Source organism: Rattus rattus, chromosome X (genome assembly GCF_011064425.1).
Source record: "Rattus rattus isolate New Zealand chromosome X, Rrattus_CSIRO_v1, whole genome shotgun sequence".
Taxonomy (NCBI): Eukaryota; Metazoa; Chordata; class Mammalia; order Rodentia; family Muridae; genus Rattus; species Rattus rattus.
Window position 1 is genome coordinate 86,424,051 of NC_046172.1, and position 26,005 is coordinate 86,450,055.

At 40.3% G+C, this 26,005-nt stretch overlaps 1 protein-coding gene across 1 annotated transcript in view; it reads right to left on the reverse strand.

Annotated features, from left to right (window-relative positions):
* Positions 1-12,495, reverse strand: part of Nox1 (NADPH oxidase 1) — a 26,252-nt gene extending 13,757 nt beyond the window's left edge. The window contains 2 exon segments of the mRNA XM_032889657.1: positions 8,361-8,456; positions 12,436-12,495. Of these exon segments, the coding sequence (XP_032745548.1) occupies positions 8,361-8,456; positions 12,436-12,480 (141 nt within the window). The 5' untranslated portion in view covers positions 12,481-12,495.
* Between the last annotated feature and the right edge of the window lie 13,510 nt (positions 12,496-26,005).

Sequence of the window (26,005 nt, forward strand, 5' to 3'; positions counted from 1 at the left end):
GTAACCACTTTAGCACTGTACTTATATATGCATATATTACACACACACACACACACACAGAGAGAGAGAGAGAGAGAGAGAGAGAGAGAGAGAGAGAGATGATGATGATGATGCTTATAGCATAAGCTAACAAAAAAATCCTACATACAAATTTGTGCTGACCACCCTGGTTTTAAATACATAGATCTGATGTTATGTGAGAATCCTCATCCTTATAGACAGATTTTAAAAAACAAACTATAAAGAAACTGGGTTAAGCAAATTTGCTTTTAAATCCACATACCAAAAAAAAAATCATGGTCAAGCCAATTTTGCTTCTTATTCATGAACAGAATAGATTTCAAATCTGTTCAAAATAACGTATTACAATAGTTAAAACTCAAACCACTTTTGAATGGAATTAACTAGATTTCTACTTTTCAGGTTGAAAATTAGGCCAAACTTTTACTTCCATTATGTTTACAGACAATATAGCTGAAAAAATGACCAAATACCTTTTTTCCTCCACACAGATTTCAGGATATATAAATGAGTTTTTCTCTGCTTTCAAAGTAGTCAAAATTATTATAAAAATATTTTTTAAAGGCTAGACTCCCAAAATGGGGTGGGGTGTAATGGAATCATACATACATATACACACATCCACATACACTCACTCCCCTTCCCTAGCAGGGATAGGGGAATGGAAGCTTACATAAATTAGACTATTTGGCATAATTAAAAATATAATGTGACAGAGGGGAAGGGAAAACATTATTGATGACCATTGATAACCAAAATACAATGAAAATATATAGAGGAATTTATTCCTATTTGATGGGAAAACAACTCTTTTTCACTGAACAGATACTTAGAGTATACTAGCTCAGCTTCTTTAATCAAAACTAGGAGACTGGAGCCCAATACCTTACATTAAAATATTCTAAAATAAGGCCCACACCTGAGGACTGACTATCAGGAGACTGAAGGTACAAATAAACCTTAATGCAGTCTATGGATAGCATGTCGGATATTTAACCAGGCATAAAAAGTTATCAAAGTCAAACAGCTGGAAGGTTCACTTACTATTAATGTTTGGCCTATGACAAAGTCAGACCAAAACCAGAAAATAAAGAAATATACATACTGGTATCTATATCATAACAAGGGAAAATAACAATTTATGTAGCTGAAGAGGGTTCTTTTACCTCTAAATTTTCTAAAAAATTAATATACCTTTCTAAATATATTTTTAACTTAAGAACTCCATCTCCAAGATGGTGAAGTATGTTTGTCTTTGTAAAAGGGAACTTAATCTACATTTCACAAACGCCTGCATCTGTGTAGATCAATTATATGACCTAAGTCTGTTTTTGAAATACTCCAGATTGCAGAGCATATTTTTATTTCATGCATTTGATTATGATTTTATTGTTTTCACTTCATAAAATAGCCTTGGAGATCATATACCCTTTTATATATTTTTAGCTAAAGCTTATATTAAGGTACAATTATGCATGATGACTATTTTATTCTCTTTTCTATATTTTCTAATATTGAAATTATAATAAAGTAATACTTGTATAGAAAATAAAAATGTAACCAGTTGTGTAAGACATATTTAAAATGGAACCCTTGAAGCATCTTAAATATAGCTAGAGATAGAAGGGAGAGCCTTTCTTTGTTCAGTATTTGGCATGGGACACAGGGCCCATTGCATACTAGGTCCCCAAGAAAGTGTAATTTCTACGTGCAGAATTGTGGGATGATTTCCTTGAATGACCGGGGACCATAAAGCAAAAGAGTAAAAGGTCTAGGTTCATGATATGCTCAATTCCGTGACAGCTAAATCCAACCTCTCAAGCCATATAACTGGTCTCTAAGTTGCTTTATGTTTTGCGGAATGCTAGCTACGGATTTTGACAATATTATAGTAGTATGTGTGTGGGGGAGCAGCCAGGCTATTTTTAATTGCAATTCAGCTAATTGGTGAATCTTACATGTGTGCCTATGAACACCTAACTAAACAGACAACTATGGTTGAGAATTCACAATATCTTAGTCCTTTTAAATAATTATTAAGGCACACCTCTCATGCTCATGGACTGGGAAGAATCAATATTGTTAAAATGACTAAATAAATGAAAGTAGCATACAGATTCAATGCAATTCCCCACAGGGTTCCAATGACATGCTTCACAGAACTAGAAAAGAACAATCTGAAATTCATATGAAGTATAAAAGGACCCTGAATGGCCAAAGAAACCATTGATAGAAAGAATAATGCTATAAGTATCACAAAACCTGATCTCAAATTATACATAACAACATATACAGAACAGCACAAAGCACATATAATGGGATGAGGAGGTGGTGCTGCAGGTAAGAACATTGTTATATAAGTATGAGGACCTGGATTCAAACCCCTAGAACCCATGAAGAAAGCTACACATGTGAGCCACACCCGTAACTATAATGCCTGGGGAATGTGGGTGGAGACAGGAGCATCACTGGGGCTTGTTGGCCACCTGCCTAGCTCCAGTGAGAGACCCTGTCTCAAAGGAATAATGTGGATATGATAGAACAGAAGACCTAACATCCCCTGGCTTTTGCATGTAAGTACTTACACACACACACACACACACACACACACACACACACACACACACACACTCACATGCATGTATACCACACAAACACAAAGTAAATAATTTTGAAAAACATATACATAGTCTGTGGGAATAGAATAGAGGATCCAGAAATAAACCCATATACTTATCCCCACCTAAATTTTGACAACAGTGTCAGGGACACACATTGAGACAAATCCAGCCTCTTCTCCAAATGACACTAGGACAGCTGGATATACATCTGTTGAGGGATGAAGCTAAGTGCATATTACTTTATAAAAAAATCAATTCCAAACAGATTAGAGACCTGAATATAATACGGCCTCAAACTATGATTGTGCTAGAGGAAGAACAACTACTTCAATATGTATGCAAGTCTTTCTGTAAAAGACTAATAGCACAGGCCATAACCCTAAGAATGTTTCTCAGAGGCTAGTGAGATGGCTCAACTGGTGGTGCTTGCTGCTAAGCCTGACGATCTGAGTTTGATCCCCAGGACACACATGAGAGAGAGAGAGAAAGGATCCTTGTCGTAGTATGTATGTGTCTGTCTCTGTCTATGTCTGTGAGTATGCAGGCCATTGAAATAGAAAGGACCATGGGAGGAGAGGAAGAGAACTTAAGTAAGGTGGAAGTAGAAAAAAATGAGAGGACTAGATTGCATGTGACTTGAAAACAGAAGAGGGGACATTTCAAAAGAGTTAGGAAAGCAGCAAGTTGGGCATGGGGGAGATTTGGGGAAGGCATTGCAGGAAAAAGATGAATAAGAACAAAGTCAAATCGATATATGTGTTTGACAATGCCATAATGGAACCCATTACTTTATATAGTAACTTGAAAAAGGAAGTCAGGGAAGGAGGGAGGAAGAAATGTTGTCAACTATTTAAAAGAAAAAGGAAAAGAAAAGAAAAATGAAAACCATTTTTTCCATACACCCTAAACTCAGGACAATGTGACCTCAGTAAAGCAAGTCAGGTCAAGGTCGCTGCCATCCATAACAGCTTTCAACAGCAGACAATGCAGTGGACAAGAAGCTTTCCTATTTCTTTCCCCTTTCGGAAGCTTCACATGGCCCTTGCTTTCTCCTGCTGCTGAGTCACACTCTGGCTGTTTTGGGTAGAGACAGCCTGTTCCATTGCAGAAGAAATTTTCTCTGCTCATCTCAAAGATCTTGCATTTCCACATTGGCTCCAACAGTGTGACTTATTTGAGTCACAGAGGATTCTTGATGCTAAAATTGGCAAGTGAATTGAAATTATATGACTAGAACTTCACATCTCCACATTCTGTGGCAGTAATCCATCCAGGATTAATTCTTTTAGAAAAGAAAACAACAAGAACGAACACATTTTTATTCTTCCTGGGACCACATAGGGAACGATCCCAAAGTATATTAATTTCTCTGTATCAAGTTATTGAAAGCCTGTAGTCACTAAGGCCTTATTTACTATGAGTTTAAATTCCTTCCTCTGTTCCTTTTTTCTATGATTCATACTTAATTGAATGGTTCTCTGTATTCTCCTAAGATGAGCATGATTTTTAAAAATACCATATGTTATGGTCCATCAATAGAAGGGTCTGATATTCTTCAAATATGAGAAGCAGTGGTATCGATATCTAAAAGCCAGTTTTTAAAACTTAAGTTTATTTTTTAGTTTTCTTTTGTACAAGTATATTGTATGTTCATCAGCTTCCCACCCACACCCTTCTTCTTTTTTTTTTCTTTTCTTTTTTCCGGAGCTGGGGACCGATCCCAGGGCCTTGCACTTGCTAGGCAAGCGCTCTACCACTGAGCTAAATCCCCAACCCCCACACCCTTCTTAATCTCCTTTGTCTCCCTGCCTTCTAAATCTTCTTTGCCTTATACCAGACAAGTACACAGTTTTACTTCTTCTTACATGTCATATACACATGTGTGGCATTATTTACCCACTTAAAACTTGAGACCCACCAATGACAGAAAACCGTGTTTGCCTTTCTGCGGCTGATATGATTCTCTTAATATAATTATCTTCAGTGCATCCATTTTTCTGCAAATAACCCAATTCTGTTTCTTCTTTATGGTTGAAGGAAGAAAGATGTTCTGTTGTGGATACACTATATTTTGTTTGTGTCTTTCTGGGCTAACAGTTCATAGACCTTTTAGACATGTTAACTGGAGCCTCCACAGTTCCAACATCTGCCGATTTGGATCATGTGAACGTGCTGGATTGGAAGGTACCAGCCTGATGTCCTTGAATGCAGTACTGGGAAGAGATGCTTGCGATTGTGAACTAGAATGAGATGTCTTAATTCCAGTCACCTAAAAGGACACCTAAGACACACAGGATGTAGAAAGTGATATTCCATCCACTATCTGGAATGTGATCCCCTTTTGGACTGAATTCAAAAGCCAAGAAGTAAGCCCTACTGTATTTGCAGACACACAAAAAAGACCAACTTTTATTAAAGTAAGATTCAGATGTAAGTAAACATTACCTACCTTTGGAACAAAAACAAAATGTGTGCCTGATGCATCTGTGAACACATCAGTGTGGCTGTTTACATATGTAGCAATCTATTAATAGTGCTGATCTCTGAGGAGTGGGTAGAATGGGTTTTCGCATGTTACTGACATGCTTTGTTTACAATGCTTGATACTCACTGCAAACAACATCATTGTAATTCATGGTCCCCTCTTATTGAAAATAGGTTTGTTCCTCACTTAATATATCTTGATTATGGTTCCCCTTCCCCTACTCCTCCCAGTTCCTCCCCACCTTCCTTCCCTTCTAGACCCATCCCTTTCTGTTTCTCATTAGAAAATAAACAGGCTTCTAAATAAATATTATATCTATATTATTACATTATGTTTATAATATATATTATAATATTATTAAGGAACAAGAAATGGAGAGTGGAACATTCAGCTGTAAACAGGATGTCTTCATCTAATCCCTCCACTTAGAGCTTAGAAACCCAGTGGTAGAGGAGGAGAGAGGGCAAGGGGGAGGGAGAGGGGGAAAAGGGAGGAGAGGGACACCAAGGAAACAAGGCCCTCTGAAGCAGCAGGATCATTGCATCTGAACACACAGAGACTGTACCAGATGGGGCCCTAGAGCTGAAAGGAGAAGTGGACACATCGCCATCCCTAATCCCGGTTAACTCCAATTGCTAACCACTTGCAAATAAAAATTGTTTCCTCCCAGAGTCTCATTAGGGAAACAAACTATCCTAAGAGTAATAGGCTGTGTGCCCAGCAGTATGGGCCAACAGAATTCATGGCGTCTTTGGATGTTCCTTGTCTCATTATGTCCTGTCAGAGCTTTTTTTTTTTTAAAAGAAATTATCTTATTTTAATTTTCTCTCTCTCTCTCTCTCTCTCTCTCTCTCTCTCTCTCTCTCTCTCTCTCTCTAGTGTTTTTCTGAGATTCCTGTGTGACTCCATGTCTATAATTCATTTTTAAATAGGACTTTAGGAATCAAAACAGCCACAGGATATCAGTATGATTCATTTCTCTGCAGCTGACTTTTTGGTCATGAAGAATGTTCTTAATAACTAGTCATATTTATTGCATCACTCTCTTATTACAAGGCTATTTTAAGACAAATTAACACTTCCTTTGGAACTTTAGTTTCTAAGGGGGGATGGAGAATGAACTTTTCACGTAGGAAACAGCAGGGTGAAATAACCAGTAACCAGAACATTCAAATTCATCGTGATCTCAGCATGTGTCCTTTGATTATAACAAGAAAAAGATTGTTTTAAAAGGAGAGCTGCCTTTAAATATGAACACAGTGTGAGTCTTTGTGGAAAGCAACGGAAATGAAGCTCTGTCAAGATGAAAGTGTACTAACCAATCCCCTACTTCTTACTCCATGACAGAGAGAAGTAGAAAGCAAGCTGTCCTAAGTAGGTTGTGCCCAGGTAGGTGAACCACTCTGGAAAGAGACTGCCTCACTTCTGGGTTTCCTCCCAGCCACCGCCACACATGTGTGGTCAGCTAACTCTGCCCCCCTTTTCTGTACTTGATTTACCACCTTTCCAGCCCTCTCCTTTCTGTCCTTACCCTGAACTAGTCCAACTTTTCTGTAGGCCTTGAGTTCCTCCCTTCCACCCAAAGTATCCCTCCATTTCACAGGAAGGCATTAAACTATAGCTGTGCTTTCTAAGTTTTCTTTTAATTTTTAATGACATTTAGTTGCCTGAATGGGTCTGCATCAGATGGGGTCCAAGTACTGAAAGAAGTAGACCTGTGCCCCAATCCCTAACCCAGAAGCCGTGTTGGTTAATAGCCACTTGCAAAGGAAGTGGAAGGTTTTAACAAACAACAGTAACAACAAAAAAAAAGCGAGTTAGTTGGTGTAATGGACGTCAACTCTATGGTTTGCATTAACAAGCTCCATACAGTTCACAAACATTGTATTACTTCCCTGCATTAGTTCTTACAAACCCCACAAAATGGCTCTGAGGTGGATACCTTGTTTTTACAGGTGAAAGGATTGATCCAAGAATTTCATGATGCAAGAAAAGGGTGGTGTGTGTGTGTCTGTGTGTGTGTGTGTGTGTGTGTGTGTGTGAGTGGGTGTGTGTGTGATGTGTGTGTGCTGTGTGTGTATGTGTGTGTGTGTGTGTGGAGGAGGTGCTTGTGTGTGTGTGTGTGTGTGTGTGTGTGAGAGAGAGAGAGACAGAGTGTGCTTGTGTGTGTGTGTGTGTGTGTGTGTGTGTGAGAGAGAGAGAGAGAGAGAGAGAGAGTGTGTGTGTGTGTGTGTGTGTGTGTGTGTGTGTGTGTGGAATCAGATCTTCTACATGTGAGTCCCAGGTATTAAACTCAGATAATCAGGCTTAGTGGCAATTGCCTTTACCTGCCAACCCTCCTCCCAAGCCCAAGTCAAGATTTCCTTCTTCATTCTCTATTTTCTTTTTTGTTTTTATTGACTCCTTACCATTTTCCAAATGTTATTTTGCAGTGCTGGGAACTGAACCCAGAACTTGAGCATACCAGGCAAACGCTCCAGCATTTATATCAGCGAACTCTTCCTTGAAATCATGAACAGGAGGCCATTTGTCAGGGGACGGCTGCTCCAGCCAAAGTGGAAGCAGAGGCAGGAGCTGTCTAGTTAGCCATCTGGCACCCTGGAGGGTAACCTGAGCTTCAGAAAACCAGCTGTGAATCCCTACCTACCAGTTTCCCTTAGCTCGTGTCTTCCTTGTTGAGGAGCGTACCCACTGTCAGAGGTAGCCAATAAAGGACTGCCTGTTCACTTAAATTAGAACTTCATGTGAAGCCAGGCATGGTGTTACACACCTTTAATCCCAGCTTTCTGGAGGCCAAGAGGCAGATGAGACCCCACCTCAAAAACAAAACAAAAGAAAATAAAAAAAAACTTTACATAAACTGAACATGAATATTTTTGTATACTTACATATATAGTTGGAGTATATATCTATCAAATACGTATGATACATTGTTTATCTGAAATTCAAATTTCAATGAGCATCCTGTATTTCCCCCCTGGTAAAACTAGCCCCAGAAGAAATTAAAACACTGGGTCAGGGAGGAGCAGAAATGGAAGATTTTAACAAACAACATCAACATCAAAAGGAAACAGTAGCCAGGCCTGGTGGCACGTGCCTATAATCTCAGCTGTTGGGGAGGCAGAGGCATGAGGATTACAAGAGCTAGGCCATCAAAGGCCATATTTTAGACTACAGCTTAAGAAAAGAAAAGAGAAACATAGAAATTTTCCACATCACGGCAAAATACTCACTCCGAGAATTTCTCTCGTGTAATAGTACTTGTCAGACTTCTCATAATTCAGGAAGGCGTACACAAACAGGAAAATGTTCAGCCCCAACCAAGAAACCTAGAAAGAAGAAGCACAGAATTTGGGAGGAATTGGTATATGAAAGAGATAGGAAATGATAGGGCATCTGGAGCGCTTGGTGTTCATCCATTTTCATTTTAAATGACTGTAATCCTGCCCGTATCTAACCTGTTTTCAGAGTGAACAATCTGAGACATGCATTAGATGCCGGTGAGCAGGACCAGCAAGTTACAGCCCATGGATGACATCTGAGTCATCAGTAGATTTACAGGACCTGACAACTTCGTGTCTGCATTTTGGTTTCCCTTTAACTGATTGCAAGCATCAAGAGAATAATGCACGGTGACATAAAAATGATATGGCACTCAAATGTCATTGACTCTATGTAAAGTGGGGGCGGGATGTCTGCTCTAGTCCATATTGTTTAGGGATGGTTTTCATCTTGCTATGGTGAAGCCGAGTAGAACCGAGACCAAATAGCTTTCAAAAGCCTAAAATGCACACCGCTGGCTTTCTTTAGAAACATTTGCCAGTTTCTGGACAGACTGGAGCTTTCAAACGACTGCACTAAGATAGCACTAAAAGATGGCACTAAGTAAACATGTGAGCTTCTGAAGAAACCAAGAATAAACTTCGCATCTTTAAAACAATGCCCACTGGAAAAACAAAAACAAAACGGCGGAACTGTCTCCAGATGGGCCTGCCTATTTAATTACACCCTGACATATATTTTGCTGCTTAGAGGTTGTGAGGCTTTTCTTTTTTCCTTTTGCAAATTAACCTGTTTTGCACTTGCTTGAGCTGTGGAGTCTCTGTGTGTCTGTCTAAACCTCTTCACATTGGCTAAGAGGACAACTTGGAACCCACTACATGTTGCCATGGAGATGAAACAACTGAGCACTATCTCAAGTTCGGAGGTGCTTGTCTACAACTGAGCACATCTCTGTAGCCCAGGGATACGCCTTTTGATATGTCCCTTACCACAAATCCCTAAGAATAATTCATCCACAGGTAAAGGCCTTAGCCTGTGACATGACCCACTCATATTACCTAGATACACATCACTCATAGACCCATAGCAATAGAGTGAAGTGGGGTTTTAACATTTTTATTGGATTTTTTAATTTACGTTTCATTGTTATCCCCTTTCCCGTCCGTAAACCCCCTATCCATCCCCGCTCCGCCTTCTTCTATGAGGGTGCTCCCTTACCCAACCACCCACCCCATCGCACCTCCCTGCCCTGGCATTTCCCTACACTGGAGTCTGCAGCCTTCACAGGACCAAGGGTCTCTCCTCCCATTGGTGCCCAACAAGGCCCATCCTCTGCTACATATGCAGCTGGAGCCATGGGCTTGTCCATGTCTAAAGTAGTTTTAAGCTTAACATTGGAGTCAAATACCTGAGGCTCAAATTCTAGTGCCATCACTTAGTAGCTCTGTAACCTTAGACATTTAAATTTATTGGATCAGTTCTTTCACATGTAAATTGAGATATCTACCTCATAGCAGACGTAGAGCTTGCAAGAACTAATGCATGTGAACTGAGTAATAGCGTGCTTTGTGTATAGTAGGAGCTTAATAAATGCTAATGTTAGAGCTGAAGTTCCATTATTGCCAAAATAGCTTTTGCTCGCTCGCTCTCTCTCTCTCTCTCTCTCTCTCTCTCTCTCTCTCTCTCTCTCTCTCTTCCCTCTCTCCCTCTCTCCCTCCTTTCCCTTTGTTCTTTTGTGTGTGAGAGAGATGGGGCCTCATTTCAGCTGATTTTGCCCAAGCTAGCCTTGAACTCCTAAACTTAGGTTATCCTTCCAGCTCAGTGTCTCAAGTAGCTTGGAAAATAGGCACCATATTCAATCAACTCCTTTCTGCCTCCTTTGCCCAGAATCCTTTTTCAGAGTTGATATATTTTAGAGACAGTGAAAAAGGGAAATTGAAAGGCCCAGATATTTGGAGTGGGAGGTATATGGGTGGAGTTGGAGGGAAGAGAGGGGAATGATATACATGTATATCATATATTCTTATGTGAATTTTTCTAACAAATAGAATGGGAGGGGAATGGATTCGGTGAGCAGAAAGGCTCATGTGGGGGAATCAGAATATTCCTGGATGTGGAGTGGACTCAGGAACACAAAACTCTGCATAGACCCCCTGTAGGCAAGGTAAGTGAAATACAGCAACACCGAGGAGCCACTGTGGATGGAAAAGAAGGTAAAGTGCAAGACCTGGGAAGAAAGAAGAGTAAAAATATTTTTGAGTAATTTATTCATTATTTAAAAATAATACATAGGAGTACATGCCAGAAATAGCAAGAAGTTGAGCCCACCAGCAGGGCTGCAGAAGAAAGCGTGGAAACTAGAAGCCAGAGAGTTAAATACGATTCATCCCTGCAAGTGATGAATTTCTCCAGCCAAAAACGAATGCAGAGATGGGGATGCAGTGGCTTGTAGAGCAACAAACAGCATTGATCTGAAGCTAATCACTTCACTTAATGAATTGCCCATTCCTCCACCAGCTGATCTATCACCACCCACACCTTGTGGGGCCTGAAGTCTGGACAGAATAAATATTTGGTCAAGGTCATCCAGCAGCAAAACTGAAAGTATGAGCTCGGTTTCCCGTCTCCTGATCTTTGTTATAGTGCAGAGGGAACTAAACACGGGGCACCGAGTATTAAAAATATAAATCAGGGGATAGCCTGATTAAACTAAGCTCTTGGCTTTTCATTAAATATTAAACAAAAAATCCCCCCAAGGGCACTGCTTGCTTTTTACCTGTAGCACCTGAAAACTCTTACAGGACTCAAGAAAAGTGATAGAAAGAAAGAAGGAAAGAGATGGGGAAGGAAAGGAAGGAAGGAAGAGAAAGAAAGAAAGAAAGAAAGAAAGAAAGAAAGAAAGAAAGAAAGAAAGAAATTCTCCAGAATGATAGTTGGCTATATAAAACATCTTATAGAATGAGTGCTAATTTCCTCAAACAAGGCAAGAGCCCCAGGAGAGAAATAAAATTCTAGGAGACTGAGGAAGGACATGGGAGCCTCACACTTAGGTGTGACTTAAAAATGTAGGAAGAATGGTTAAGAAAAGGGGTTGGTGGTGGTGGTGGTGGTTGTCTTGTTTAGGGTGGTTGTGGTGGTGGTAGTGGTGGTGGTGGTGGTGGTGGTGGTGGGGTGTGTGTGTGTGTGTGTGTGTGTGTGTGTGTGTGTGTGTGTGTGTGTGTGTGTGTGTAGAAAGGGATTCCATGTAAGCAGAATGGTGAACAAGTTCTCACCTGGATACCAATGAGCTGGGTTTGAGTCATAGTTTGCCAATTCGCTGTGTGCCATCTGGATTGATTTCCTTCATAAAACTCAGGAGATTGCTTTATATCTGCTCTGTGTAATGCAGTAGCTAGCTGTACCAGCATGCAGTTATAAAACACGCTACATCTGGCTACTTCTGATGTGCTGGGCATCTAAAATACACAGTCTTCCAAAGACTTAGAAATAATCAATAAAAAGTATATTGATATTTGATATGTCAATTACATGTGGAAAGAATGTCCATGAATTACGTCTGTTTCCTCTTATCCTCTTCAGCACAAGTATGAGATAGTTTAGAAACCCTACAAGTGACGCGCAGTCTCTTTCTACTGCACATCGCTGGGTCAAGCTGGCCTCAAAGAGCTCTTTCATATCAAGCAGTCAATTATTTTATGCAGTCTTGATGGCAGCCTTGGAGGGAAGACAGAAATGAAGGCTCCATGACACCAATTTGAGAAATAAGACCGAAGAGAAAAGAGGAAAAAATGAAAACAGATTTCAACTGCAAGTTCTCCTCATTTGGCAAATTCAACTTCAAATCATTTGGCTTTGTTCTCTCATCTGGCCCAGAGTTGGCTTTTTCTACATGTTAACTGGTTCTAATAAGGCCAATAACCGCTACAGACACTTTCTCTTTCGAATAACTTCACAAATATTTACAAACACAATGTCTTCTTAACTCAGCTAACATCCCTAATTAGTAGGAAATGAAACGCCACTTACCAGAAGCGACAGTGAGAGCCAGTGGTTAACCAGCCAGTTTCCCATTGTCAAATGGAGGTCTGGAGCCTCTTAGGAGCAATCTGGTTTCTCTGATGGGATCCTTCAGGATAGAAACTTCTGTCTAGCTCAAGATATATGTCTTTATGACACTCAAATGCACACCTACTCAGAAAGCTTCCAAAAATGAATAAGTGTACTCTGCCTTCCTCCTGTAGACGGAACTTTTATCAGCTTAGGTGGACAAGCCCTGCCTATGACAACCACAGGGGTTTTCCCTGCTGAGGTTTTTCACCCCTTCAGGAAATATCAGTCTTCTTATGTCAAAATAGTCTCTCTGATAATCTTCACAATGTGATTTCATATAGCACTGCTTTCCTTGATAAGACATTTATTGAAGTTTTTGAAGAGATACGTAATTAGGCTGAGAAACATAAATAGAGAAGTAGAGAGTGGAGCATAGGTTTTAAGGAAGTTTCTATTTTTTTAATTCTTATTTATTTATTTATTTTTTTGAAAGGTCAAGATTTTATTGCCTTCATAATAAAGTCGGCTTAGAACTGGATCACTTGGCCCTTTCCCTTCTTGTCACCTCCCAGTTCAAAGTACTCGCATCTCTTAATAGCCAGCATCCTCTTAGATCTGCAGTTGGTCTCAGCACAATCTCCTTTGTGGTTTTAGCCTTTTTGTGGAAAATGGGCTGTCTTTACCCCGCCAGCCCTCTGTTTCCTGTCATGGCAATTGCTTTCTGGGCATACAAAAATCCTTGCCCTTCTTGTGCCGTCACCTTGTAGGTTAGTGTTTCCCATTTCTTGCAGAATGTCCGGCGGGTCTTAGGAACGTTCACCATGTTTGCGGGAGCGCTGTTAGCTCAGAAAGCCTTTCTATTTTTTAATTAATTAATTAAATGTGAAACAAGGTCTCATGTAGCCAAACTGGCCTTAATTAAGCTATGTAGTCGAGGATGACTTTGGGCTTCTGATCTTGCTTCCTGGGATTATAGGGGTGATCTCCACACCTACTTTATGCAATATTTGGGCCAAAAACAGGACTTCTTCCACCTTAACCAAGTACTCTAGGAAACTGAGTTACATTCCCAGAGCAAGGAAGCTTTTAGAGCTGAACCCTGCATAGCAGCGCAGTCTATCTAGACCATAGTTCAGCTAACTCAGAAATTTCACTCGACCAGTTTCCCTGCAGGATGATTCCAGACTGATGAGCATGACATTTGTGCTAAGGAGAGCTTCAGTGGCTGGAAGGACAGACAGAATAAGAAACATATGCCTTATTCTTTTTTAAAAGGTGGAGCTTTCAGAAGTAGGAAGGTGAGCATACACACTAGAGTACACAGAGCATAAATGTGTAAATTACAGAATAATTCTAAGAAGTTACTATCTAATTTCTGACTTCCTGGTTTTAAAAAAATACGACAGTTGTTTGCAGTATCTTAAAGTTCCTCTTTAATCATGTCTCATTTCTCTCCTTCACTACATGCAACCTGAACTTTGAGTCAATATTCCCCTTTGCTTCAGATTATTTTTGTAACCATAGGTGCAGAACTATCAAACTATTCAATTATTTTTATTCTGATTCTTTGTCTTATTTTTAATTTTTGGGAAAGAAGTGCAGCTGTGTGTGTGTGTGTGTGTGTGTGTGTGTGTGTGTGTGTGTGTGTGTTTAGCTGCTTCTCCCCAGCATTTTCTTCTAGAGTCACACATGTGGCAATTCAGTTACATTGTATAGACCCATTTGTTCTTCTACTGTCAACTGAGTACTGATGAGAGAAGATTAATGGAGTGCCACATATATGCCACATTTTGTTGAAAGTCGACACCCGGGAGTGGAATTCCTGGATCCTGAGATTCACAAATGCCTTTCATGGCCAATCTTCACATAACTGTCTGCTCCAAGGATCTTGCAGAAGAGCTCACATCCTCCATGCAAACTTTTCAGCTTATTAAATTTAGCACCATTTAGTTCAACTGTTAATACTTTCATTTTAACTTTTGATAAGTGCCTACTCTAGTTTGTAGATTTTTAAAATCTATATTCATAATGACTTCTTTCCCCTTGCTTATACATTTTTGAGTTCATTTATGAATTGTAGTTGTAGTTTACATTTCATGTTGTTTTAATGTGAGTGATAAATGCATGGGTGTAAGTCTGAGTGCCCAGGTATGTGGAAGAGACCAGAGGTCAATGTCAAATCCAGTTTATTTTTTGAGACAAGTCTTGATCATTGACCTGAAGCTTATTTTGGCTGGAGTGGATGATTTAGCCAGCCTCAAGCCAGAGATCCAACTCTCTCTCAGTACTAGGCTCTGGTTGCAGAAACCCTGGCATGCTGGGCTTTTACACTGGCAATGGAGTTCCAGAGTCAGGTCCTCATGCCTGTACAGCACTTTACATACTTGGCCATCTTCCCAACCCCATCTTTGTATCTTACTAGTGTTTTCTGATAAATAGAGATTCTTATGTTTGATTCTTTCTTCTCTCTCTCTCTCTCTCTCTCTCTCTCTCTCTCTCTCTCTCTCTAAAATGTTATGATTTTGCCTGTTACAATTGTGTTTTAGATCTATCTGGATTCTTTTTATTGTTACATATGCCACAATTCTTGTATAGAGCTCAGAGGACAACTTGAGATTTTAAGTTCTCTCATTCCACCACATTGGACTTAGGGATTTAACTCTGGTCCTCTGGCATTACAGTGGTCATCCTTATCAGCTGAGTACTCTCAATGGGTTTTAAAATTAATGTTTGTATTAATTCTTTAAGAACCTCATAACTGATTCAGATTCACCCTCTATTCCTCCCTTAACTCCTCCCAGATCTATCTCCATCACCCAAGCTTACACTCTCTTTTGCTTCTTTTATAGAGGACCCGTCCAATTTGAGTGCTCCATAGACTCGCGGCTACCCCATCCTCTCTGACTTCTTGCTCTTACAATCTCCCCATCCCAACAGTTCCTTAGCCTCAAGGGAAAACGAAATCACAGTGTCCCATTTGTGGCTGAGCACTCCACAGGCCTCTTACTCTCTGCACTTGGATCAGCTGTAAGTTTCTGTGTTAACTGCCATCCACTACCCAGGTCTGAGAGCTGCAGTATTCCTATGGACATAGAGATACAAATTTAGAGAACAGTTTGATGCTATCTCCATTTAGCAAAATAAATAGTAGCCTCTGAGCTCCCCAGCCATGGGTCCTTGAGGGCAGATTTACAGTACAGCATGTGTTTCCTCCTGACAGGATGAGGGAGGGAAAACAGGCCTTAAACTCAATCAGAAAGTAGTTAGTTATGGAACATTTTGTTACTATTGGACCTGTGAGCATTGTCTGGCCTTTCACAGCCAGGTAAGACTGTTAACAGCATCAGCATCTGCATCCCTTGTCCCCAGCAGCCTGCATCACACACTCTGGTACTGTGAAAGCTAGCCAGTAAGGAGAGAGCTTTCCTAGGCCAATACCCCCTAGATGTTTTCATGTCCTGTGACAAAAGTGTGCGATGTCTTCAGCAACAGTCTTCCCACTAAGCTATGGTGGGCAATCAAGATCAATGGCAGTAGCCTGTATTGCTTTGGGGGTCTTTGGAGCAATAGTTTGAGGGGAGGTATCCTAATCTGGCATTTTGTTTTTAATTTGACAGCCTATACCTTCTAGGATGGGCATAATTTCTTAAGTGTTTTTTATTAGAGTGTATAAATTGCTATTGTTGAATTGTTATGTATTGTGTAAAGAAGAATTTTAATGTTTTATTTTCCTATGTGTAAAACTAATACCCCAAGATCATTTCTGAAATGTTTGCTTTCTTTACTGCTATGAAGCGTTAATTATGCTATGTATCAAATGTCCATCACATGTTACCTTATTCTTGATCTCTCTATTCAGTTCTCCTTGCAATTGCCTTATTGCTATGATTTTGTAAGTCGTATCTGATAGGACAAGTTTTCATACCTTGGTGTTCAAAAGTATGGCTATCCTTGGAATTTTGAACTTTTACATAAATTTTATTTCTAAGTACTTTGCATTTTCATGGGAATATAAATGATACATGTTTAAATTATAGCCATTACATAAAGACCTGGTTTTTTACATATTGAATGTTATATTCAACAGAATTGCTAAATTTACATATAAAATATATCATTTTTGTTTTATGGATAAAAGTGCTTTGCCTGCGTGTGTATCTATGCACCACATCTGTGACTGGTGCCCCCGGAGGTAAGAAAATGATTTCAGATTTCCTAGAATTGGAGTTATAGATGATTATGAACTAACATGTGAGCACTGGAAATTGAACCCTGGTCTTATATAACAGCAAGAAGAACTCTTAACCACTGAGTCATCTCTCCAATGATCGCCTCCAAAATCGAATGGGATTTTATATTTAGGTTTGCTATTATAGGTTTGCTAAAAAAATTTAATCAGATTCCCCCCACTAAAATGTTGAACAAAGGGAGTGTTTATGTCTGTTTGTCTAATTTAAAAATCACAAAGGGGGATTCATTCAGTTGACTTTTAAGTAGTATTTTTGGTGTGAGTCCCATAGATACCCAGATACATATTCTTGTCTTATTTTACATTATGCACAAAATACAATTTGAAAGAAGAAACAATAGCCTGCTTTAACAGCTTTGTTAATGTATAATTTTTATACCATAAAAGTTTTACTCATTATAAGACTATAACTCAACACACAGCACACTCTATATTTAGTTTTAAAAGCTGAAAATCTCTTCCACCCCACAAAACCCATAAAAGTAACATTTTTATTATCTGGGTAACACACCTGCACCTTAGTGTTATGTAATACAGAGTGAAATTGGAGCACCAGGTGTTAAGGGTATTTATGGAAATAATGCTTACACTAGGGCATCCAGAAATCATTTAATTATACAAAGAAGCATGCAAGAATGCACAAATTCATATTGCCCAAAGATAACTATATCACAAATTGACTATCCCAATTGCCATATCACTGTAACTGTATCTAAGATACATTCACGGCCACGTCAGTTTTCATTCAGTGTGGAAGGAAGCATTCTCAGAGGGAAGTTGGAGTGGAGTGGTGCTTTAATGACTCACCGCAAAGTGACTTACTGTTGTAAGTTGCACACAACATTGGAAAAGCTGAAGACCACTTCTTAAAAGAGGAAGCCTGAGCCTGTGTGTAAAGGAGGGTGACCAGAATTTTGAGACATACTATATTAGGAGGGGATAAGGACTTTAGGAAATGTATCTTTGAAAAGAGATTTGTCATGGATAGGAGTTATGTGTATAGTTCACTCCTGGTTTGGACATAAGGAGATGACCTAAGAATGAAGACTCCAAAATTGCATATTTTGTTTTAATAGAAAGATAATTTTCTATTTCATTCTTGAGATACCCAGTGAAAATTAGGTGATTTCTTGACAATTACCTTATGTAAACATATCAACACTGGCTGGCGTGTGAACTAAATATGTTTCAAATATTCTCTAACCTTGAATGTGTGATTCATCATGGCCTTTACTATATTCATTTATATTTATTTCCTGAAGTATTATGCTGTGCTAAGTGGACCTTTGCATCTAAGGGTATGGGACCCCCAACCCCCCACTAAGTCAGCTGATCTGCTGGTTAGCAATGATCCTGAACTAAGTTAAGATGGCTGAATAATCTGAGTGGAAAATTACTACAATACTGCAGCAGAAAGATCATTTAGCAAGAAAATTATAGCAGCTTATTCAACTACAATAGTCATGACTCTAAACTGAAACCTCGCTTCCATTAACAATTAAAGACACTCCTTTCTAACCAAAAGTCCCCCATTTCCACAAATTCACTAGAAATTGCTTTCCTTCCATCGACTTCAAATATTATAAAAGTCTCCCCGACCCTGTATTCTTTCATCTATCATCTTAATGTTTGCATTTCCCAGGTTTATAGATTATTGACATTGATTGAATTTGAACTCGACTGCTTCCTGGAGATCTTGAGAGTGCTTCTGTGGCATCAGTGGCTAGTGAGTGGATTCTTATACACTGTCAACCCTACCATCAATTGACCGTTTTGTTGTTGTTGCTGCTGCTTTGGTTTTTTTCTAAGAGAAGGCTTCTCTACTTAACCCTGGCTGTCCTGAAACTGGCTCTGTTGACCAGGCTGGCCTCAAACTCTGAGATTTGCTTGCCTCTGTCTCCCAAGTGCTGTGATTAAAGGCGAGCACCACCACTGCTTGGCTCATGCTACTTGGCAGTTCTTCTTCCTGGTTACTTGCCTCATTTCTCACTTGTCCTAAACCTACAATTTTTGTACATCTCCAGGAATTACTATGTAACCGTTGGTGCTGACACACACACAGGACCCACTCAAGAACCTTTAAAAGAATACGATGATCATGCCTGCAGAAAATTAAGTAGTCTGCCTGCAGACTTTCTCCTCTCTCTGTGTTTCCCCAGATGCAATCACCCAATCGTGTCCCTAGCTCAAAACCTTTGACTTACATTCTGTCCTGCTGGCAAAATATACTAGGGCAACAGTGGCCCAAAATGTGTGGTAGTAGCCAACCAGTGTCTGATTTGATCCACAAGAAGGAACCCACACCCAGCCCTTATATGATAACCAAGAACAGGAGCGTAGATAGCCCAGAAATCTAAGGTAAAATCACGCACTACTGGTCTGAAAAATATCAATAACCTCTGCTTCATTCCCCTGCCCCTGCATTTTTTGTAAACATGATAAGTTTTGAGTTGAAAGTTTTGTGGATGGGTTGGTGTCCGTATCACTCTGCTGGGGTTCCTGCCTGGCTAGTAGAAAGTGGCTTTTTCAGGTTCCATGTCCACAATGCTGTGAGTCACGACTAAGGTCATTCCCATTGATTCTTATCCCAGGTCTCTCTGTCTCTTCCTGGAGATGCTCCTCGCCTCCCGACTCCTGTCAGTTGTTGATTTCCATTCATTCTCATGATCATATGGCCATCTCTCCTGCCCTTACCCATGCCTGATCCTGATCCCCCTCACTCCCCTCGCCATCCCCTCTCCCACCCAGTTCCCTCCAGCTGCCTCTTCTGACTATCTTATTCCCCCTTCTAAGTGAAATTTAAGCATCGTCACTTGTGCCTTCCTTCTTATTTAGCTTCTTTGAGACTGAAGGAATGGCCAACCAATAACTGATCCAACTTGAGACCTAGCCCATAGGCAAGCACCAATCCCTGACACTATTAATGATACTTCATTATGCTTGAAAACAGGAGTCTAGGCTGACTCAGACAGATGCAGACCTCCACACCCAAACAGTGGATGGAGCTTGGGGACTCTATGGAATAATAGGGAGAGTTCACTAGGGTTCAGTCTTAGCAGGACCCATGGCTTCCCTTCCACTGGTGCTCTTACTAGGATATTCATTGCAACCTCCACGAGGTCAGAGTCCAGGGTCAGTCCATGTATAGTCTTTGGGTAGTGGCTTAGTCCCTGGAAGCTCTGGTTGGTTGGCATTGCTGTACATATGGGGTCTCGAGCTCCTTCAAGCTCTTCCAGTTCTTTCTCTGATTCCTTCAACAGGGTCCTGTTCTCAGTTCAGTGGTTTCCTGCTGGCATACGCCTCTGTATTTGCTGTATTCTGGCTGTGTCTCTCATGAGCGATCTGCATTCACATTTTGATCATCCGTCTTGAGTTTCATTTGTTCTAGGCATCTAGGGTAATTCAAGCATTTGGGCTAATAGCCACTTATCAATGAGTACATACCATGTATGTCTTTCTGTGATTGGGTTAGCTCACTCAGGGTGATAGTTTCCAGTTCCAACCATTTGCCTACGAATTTCACAAAGCCATTGTTTTTGATAGCTGAGTAATATTCCATTGTGTAGATGTACCACATTTTCTGTATCCATTCCTCTGTTGAAGGGCATCTGGGTTCTTTCCAGCTTCTGGCTATTATAAATAAGGCTATGAACATAGTGGAGCACGTGTCTTTTTATAGGTTGGGGCATCTTTTTGGGTATATGCCCAGGAGAGGTATAGCTGGATCCTCAGGCAGTTCAATGTCCAATTTTCTGAGGAACCTCCAGACTGATTTCCAGAATGGTTGTAGCAGTCTGCAACCCCACCAACAATGGAGGAGTGTTCCCCTTTCTCCACATCCTCGCCAGCATTTGCTGTCACCTGAGTTTTTGATCTTAGCCATTCTCACTGGTGTGAGGTGAAATCTCAGGGTTGTTTTGATTTGCATTTCCTTATGACTAACGATGTTGAACATTTCTTTTAGGTGTTTCTCAGCCATTCGGCATTCCTCAGCTGTGAATTCTCTGTTTAGCTCTGAACCCCATTTTTAATAGGGTTATTTGCCTCCCTGCTGTCTAACTTCTTCAGTTCTTTGTATATTTTGGATATAAGCCCTCTATCTGTTGTAGGATTGGTAAAGATCTTTTCCCAATCTGTTGGTTGCCGTTTTGTCCTAACCACAGTGTCCTTTGCCTTACAGAAGCTTTGCAGTTTTATGAGATCCCATTTGTCGATTCTTGATCTTAGAGCATAAGCCATGGGTGTTTTGTTCAGGAAATTTTTTCCAGTGCCCATGTGTTCCAAATGCTTCCCTAGTTTTTCTTCTATTAGTTTGAGTGTATCTGGTTTGATGTGGAGGTCCTTGATCCACTTGGACTTAAGCTTTGTACAGGGTGATAAGCATGGATCGATCTGCATTCTTCTACATGTTGACCTCCAGTTGAACCAGCACCATTTGCTGAAAATGCTATCTTTTTTCCATTGGATGGTTTTGGCTCCTTTGTCAAAAATCAAGTGCCCATAGGTGTGTGGGTTCATTTCTGGGTCTTCAATTCTGTTCCATTGGTCTATCTGTCTGTCTCTGTACCAATACCATGCAGTTTTTATCACTATTGCTCTGTAATACTGCTTGAGATCTGGGACAGTGATTCCCCCTGAAGTCCTTTTATTGTTGAGGATAGTTTTAGCTATCCTGGGTTTTTTGTTATTCCAGATGAATTTGCAAATTGTTCTGTCTAACTCTTTGAAGAATTGGATTGGTATTTTGATGGGGATTGCATTGAATCTGTAGATCGCTTTTGGTAGAATGGCCATTTTTACTATATTAATCCTGCCAATCCATGAGCATGGGAGATCTTTCCATTTTCTGAGATCTTCTTCAATTTCTTTCTTCAGAGTCTTGAAGTTCTTATTGTACAGATCTTTCCTTGCTTTGGTTAAAGTCACCCCGAGGTACTTTTATATTATTTGGATCTATTATGAAGGGTGTCATTTCCCTAATTTCTTTCTCGCCTGTTTCTCTTTTGTGTAGAGGAAGGCTACTGATTTATTTGAGTTAATTTTATACCCAGCCACTTTGCTGAAGTTGTTTATCAGCTTTAGTAGTTCTCTGGTGGAACTTTTGGGATCACTTAAATATACTATCATATCATCTGCAAATAGTGATATTTTGACTTCTTCTTTTCCGATCTGTATCCCCTTGACCTCCTTTTTGTTGTCTGATTGCTCTGGCTAGAACTTCAAGAACTATATTGAATAAGTAGGGAGAGAGGGGCAGCCTTGTCTAGTCCCTGATTTTAGTGGGATTGCTTCCAGTTTCTCCATTTAGTTTAATGTTAGCAACTGGTTTGCTGTATATGGCTTTTACTATGTTTAGGTATGGGCCTTGAATTCCTATTCTTTCCAGGACTTTTATCATGAAGGGGTGTTGAATTTTGTCAAATGCTTTCTCAGCATCTAATGAAATGATCATGTGGTTTTGTTCTTTCAGTTTGTTTATATAATGGATCACGTTGATGGTTTTCCAGATATTGAACCATCCCTGCATGCCTGGGATGAAGTTTACTTGATCATGGTGAATGATTGTTTTGATGTGCTCTTGGATTCGGTTTGCCAGAATTTTATTGAGTATTTTTGCATCGATATTCATAAGGGAAATTGGTCTGAAGTTCTTTTTTTGTTGGGTCTTTGTGTGGTTTAGGTATAAGAGTAATTGTGGCTTCATAGAAGGAATTTGGTAGTGCTCCATCTGTTTCAATTTTGTGGAATAGTTTGGATAATATTGGTACGAGGTCTTCTATGAAGGTCTGATAGAATTCTGCACTAAACCCGTCTGGACCTGGGCTCTTTTTGGTTGGGAGACCTTTAATGACTGCTTCTATTTCCTTAGGAGTTATGGGGTTGTTTAACTGGTTTATCTGTTCCTGATTTAACTTCGGTACCTGGTATCTGTCTAGGAAATTGTCCATTTCCTGCAGATTTTCAAGTTTTGTTGAATATAGGCTTTTATAGTAAGATCTGATGATTTTTTGAATTTCCTCTGAATCTGTAGTTATGTCTCCCTTTTCATTTCTGATTTTGTTAATTTGGACACACTCTCTGTGTCCTCTCGTTAGTCTGGCCAAGGGTTTATCTATCTTGTTGATTTTCTCAAAGAACCAACTTTTGGTTCTGTTGATTCTTTCTATGGTCCTTTTTGTTTCTACTTGGTTGATTTCAGCTCTGAGTTTGATTATTTCCTGCCTTCTACCCTCCTGGGTGTATTTGCTTTTTTTTTTGTTCTAGAGCTTTTAGGTGTGCTGTCAAGCTGCTGACATATGCTCTTTCCTGTTTCTTTTCAGAGGCACTCAGCGCTATGAGTTTTCCTCTTAGCAGCTTTCATTGTGTCCCATAAGTTTGGGTATGTTGTATCTTCATTTTCATTAAATTCTAAAAAGTCTTTAATTTCTTTCTTTATTTCTTCCTTGACCAGGTTATCATTGAGTAGAGCATTGTTCAATTTCCACGTATATGTGGGCATTCTTCCCTTATTGTTATTGAAGACCAGCTTTAGGCCGTGGTGGTCCGATAGCACGCATGGGATTATTTCTATCTTTCTGTATCTGTTGAGGCCTGTTTTTTGACCAATTATATGGTCAATTTTGGAGAAAGTACCATGAGGAGCTGAGAAGAAGGTATATCCTTTTTGCTTTTAGGGTAGAACGCTCTATAAATATCCGTTAAGTCCATTTGGCTCATGACTTCTCTTAGTCTGTCTACGCCTCTGTTTAGTTTCTGTTTCCATGATCTGTCCATTGATGAGAGTGGGGTGTTGAAATCTCCTACTATTATTGTGTGGGTGCAATGTGTTTTTGAGCTTTAGTAAGGTTTCTTTTTATTATGTAGGTGCCCTTGTATTTGGGGCATAGATATTTAGGATTGAGAGTTCATCTTGGTGGATTTTTCCTTTGATGAATATGAAGTGTCCTTCCTTATCTTTTTTGATGACTTTTAGTTGAAAATTGATTTTATCTGATATTAGAATGGCTACTCCAGCTTGCTTCTTCTGACCATTTGCTTGGAAAGTTGTTTTCCAGCCTTTCACTCTGAGGTAGTGTCTGTCTTTGTCTCTGAGGTGAGTTTCCTGTAGGCAGCAGAATGCAGGGTCCTCGTTGCGTATCCAGTTTGTTAATCTATGTCTTTTTATTGGGGAGTTGAGACCATTGATGTTGAGAGATATTAAGGAATAGTGATTATTGCTTCCGGTTGCATTCATATTTGGAAGTGAGGTTATGTTTGTGTGCTTTTCTTCTCTTTGTTTTGTTGCCAAGACGATTAGTTTCTTGCTTCTTCTAGGGTATAGCTGGCCTCCTTATGTTGGGCTTTACCATTTATTATCCTTTGTAGTGCTGGATTTGTAGAAAGATATTGTGTAAATTTGGTTTTGTCATGGAATATCTTGGTTTCTCCATCTATGCTGATTGAGAGTTTTGCAGGATACAGTAACCTGGGCTGGCATTTGTGTTCTCTTAGGGTCTGTATGACATCAGTCCAGGATCTTCTGGCCTTCATAGTTTCAGGCGAAAAGTCTGGTGTGATTCTGATAGGTCTGCCTTTATATGTTACTTGACCTTTTTCCCTTACTGCTTTTAATATTCTTTCTTTATTTTGTGCGTTTGGTGTTTTGACTATTATTTGACGGGAGGTGTTTTTTTTCTGGTCCAATCTATTTGGAGTTCTGTAGGCTTCTTGTATGCCTATGGGTATCTCTTTTTTTAGGTTAGGGAAGTTTTCTTCTATGATTTTGTTGAAGATATGTACTGGTCCTTTGAGCTGGGAGTCTTCACTCTCTTCTATACCTATTATCCTTAGGTTTGATCTTCTCATTGAGTCCTGGATTTCCTGTATGTTTTGGACCAGTAGCTTTTTCCGCTTTACATTATCTTTGACAGTTGAGTCAATGATTTCTATGGAATCTTCTGCTCCTGAGATTCTCTCTTCCATCTCTTTGTATTCTGTTGGTGAAGCTTGTATCTACAGCCCTTGTCTCTTCTTTTGGTTTTCTATATCCAGGGTTGTTTCCATGTGTTCTTTCTTGATTGCTTCTATTTCCATTTTTAATTCCTTCCACTGTTTGATTGTGTTTTCCTGTAATTCTTTTCAGGGATTTTTTTGTGTCTCCTCTTTGGGCTTCTACTTGTTTATTTATGTTTTCCTGAATTCTTTTCATGCATTTTTTTCTACTTGTTTATTTATTCCTCTCTGTAGGTTTCTTACTTGTTCTCTAAGGAAGTTCATCATGTCTTTCTTGAAGTTCTCCAGCATCATGGTTAAATATGATTTTGAATCTAGATCTTGCTTTTCTGGTGTGTTTGGATATTCCGTGTTTGCTTTGGTGGGAGAATTGGGCTCCGATGATGCCATGTAGTCTTGGTTTCTGTTGCTTGGGTTCCTGCGCTTGCCTCTCGCCATCAGATTATCTCTAGTGTTACTTTGTTCTGCTATTTCTGACAGTGGCTAGACTGTCTTATAAGCCTGTGTCTCAGGAGTGCTGTAGATCTGTTTTCCTGTTGTCTTTCAGCCAGTTATGGGGACAGAGTGTTCTGCTTTCGGGCCAGAGTTTTTCTTCTCTACAGGTCTTCAGTTGTTCCTGTGAGCCTGTGTCTTGAGTTCACCAGGCAAGTTGTTTGTAGCAGAAAAGTTTGTCTTACCTGTGGTCCCCAGGCTCAAGTTTGCTCGTGGGGTGTTGCCTATGAGCTCTCCACGGCCTCAGCAGCCAGGAAGATTCTGCGCCGCCTTCCGGGAGGTTCCGTGCACCAGGGTTCCAGATAGCTTTTGTTTTCCTCTGGGGTCAGTACTGTGTGCAGCGTGCAGTCTCTTCTGGTTTCCAGGCGTGTCCGCCTTCTGAAGGTTTAGCCTCCTCCCACGGGATTTGGGGTGCAGAGAGCTGTTTATCCGGGTCGGTCCCTTCAGGTGCGGTGTCTCAGACGCAGTGAATCTGCTGCCCTGGGCCCTCCCACGGGTACCCAGAGGCCGACACAGTACCCTCCTGGGCCAGGGATGGGGCAGAGGTGGGCGGCGCAGGTCTCCTCCGCCTGCTGCCTCAGGAGTGCCCGCCCACCAGGCGGCGAGAACTCCTTCCAGGGGGCCTGGGAGCAGAGAGCTGCTGCAGGCCGGGATTCTCCGCTGGTCCGGGACTCTGGCCAAACACCGAAGTGTCCGCCCCAGAGGAACTCCGCCTGTGTGACCCGAGATCACCAGGCAAGTCGTTTGTAGCAGCAAAGTTTGTCTTACCTGTGGTCCTTATGCTCAGGAGTGGTCGCCGGCAGTCGAGTTAGT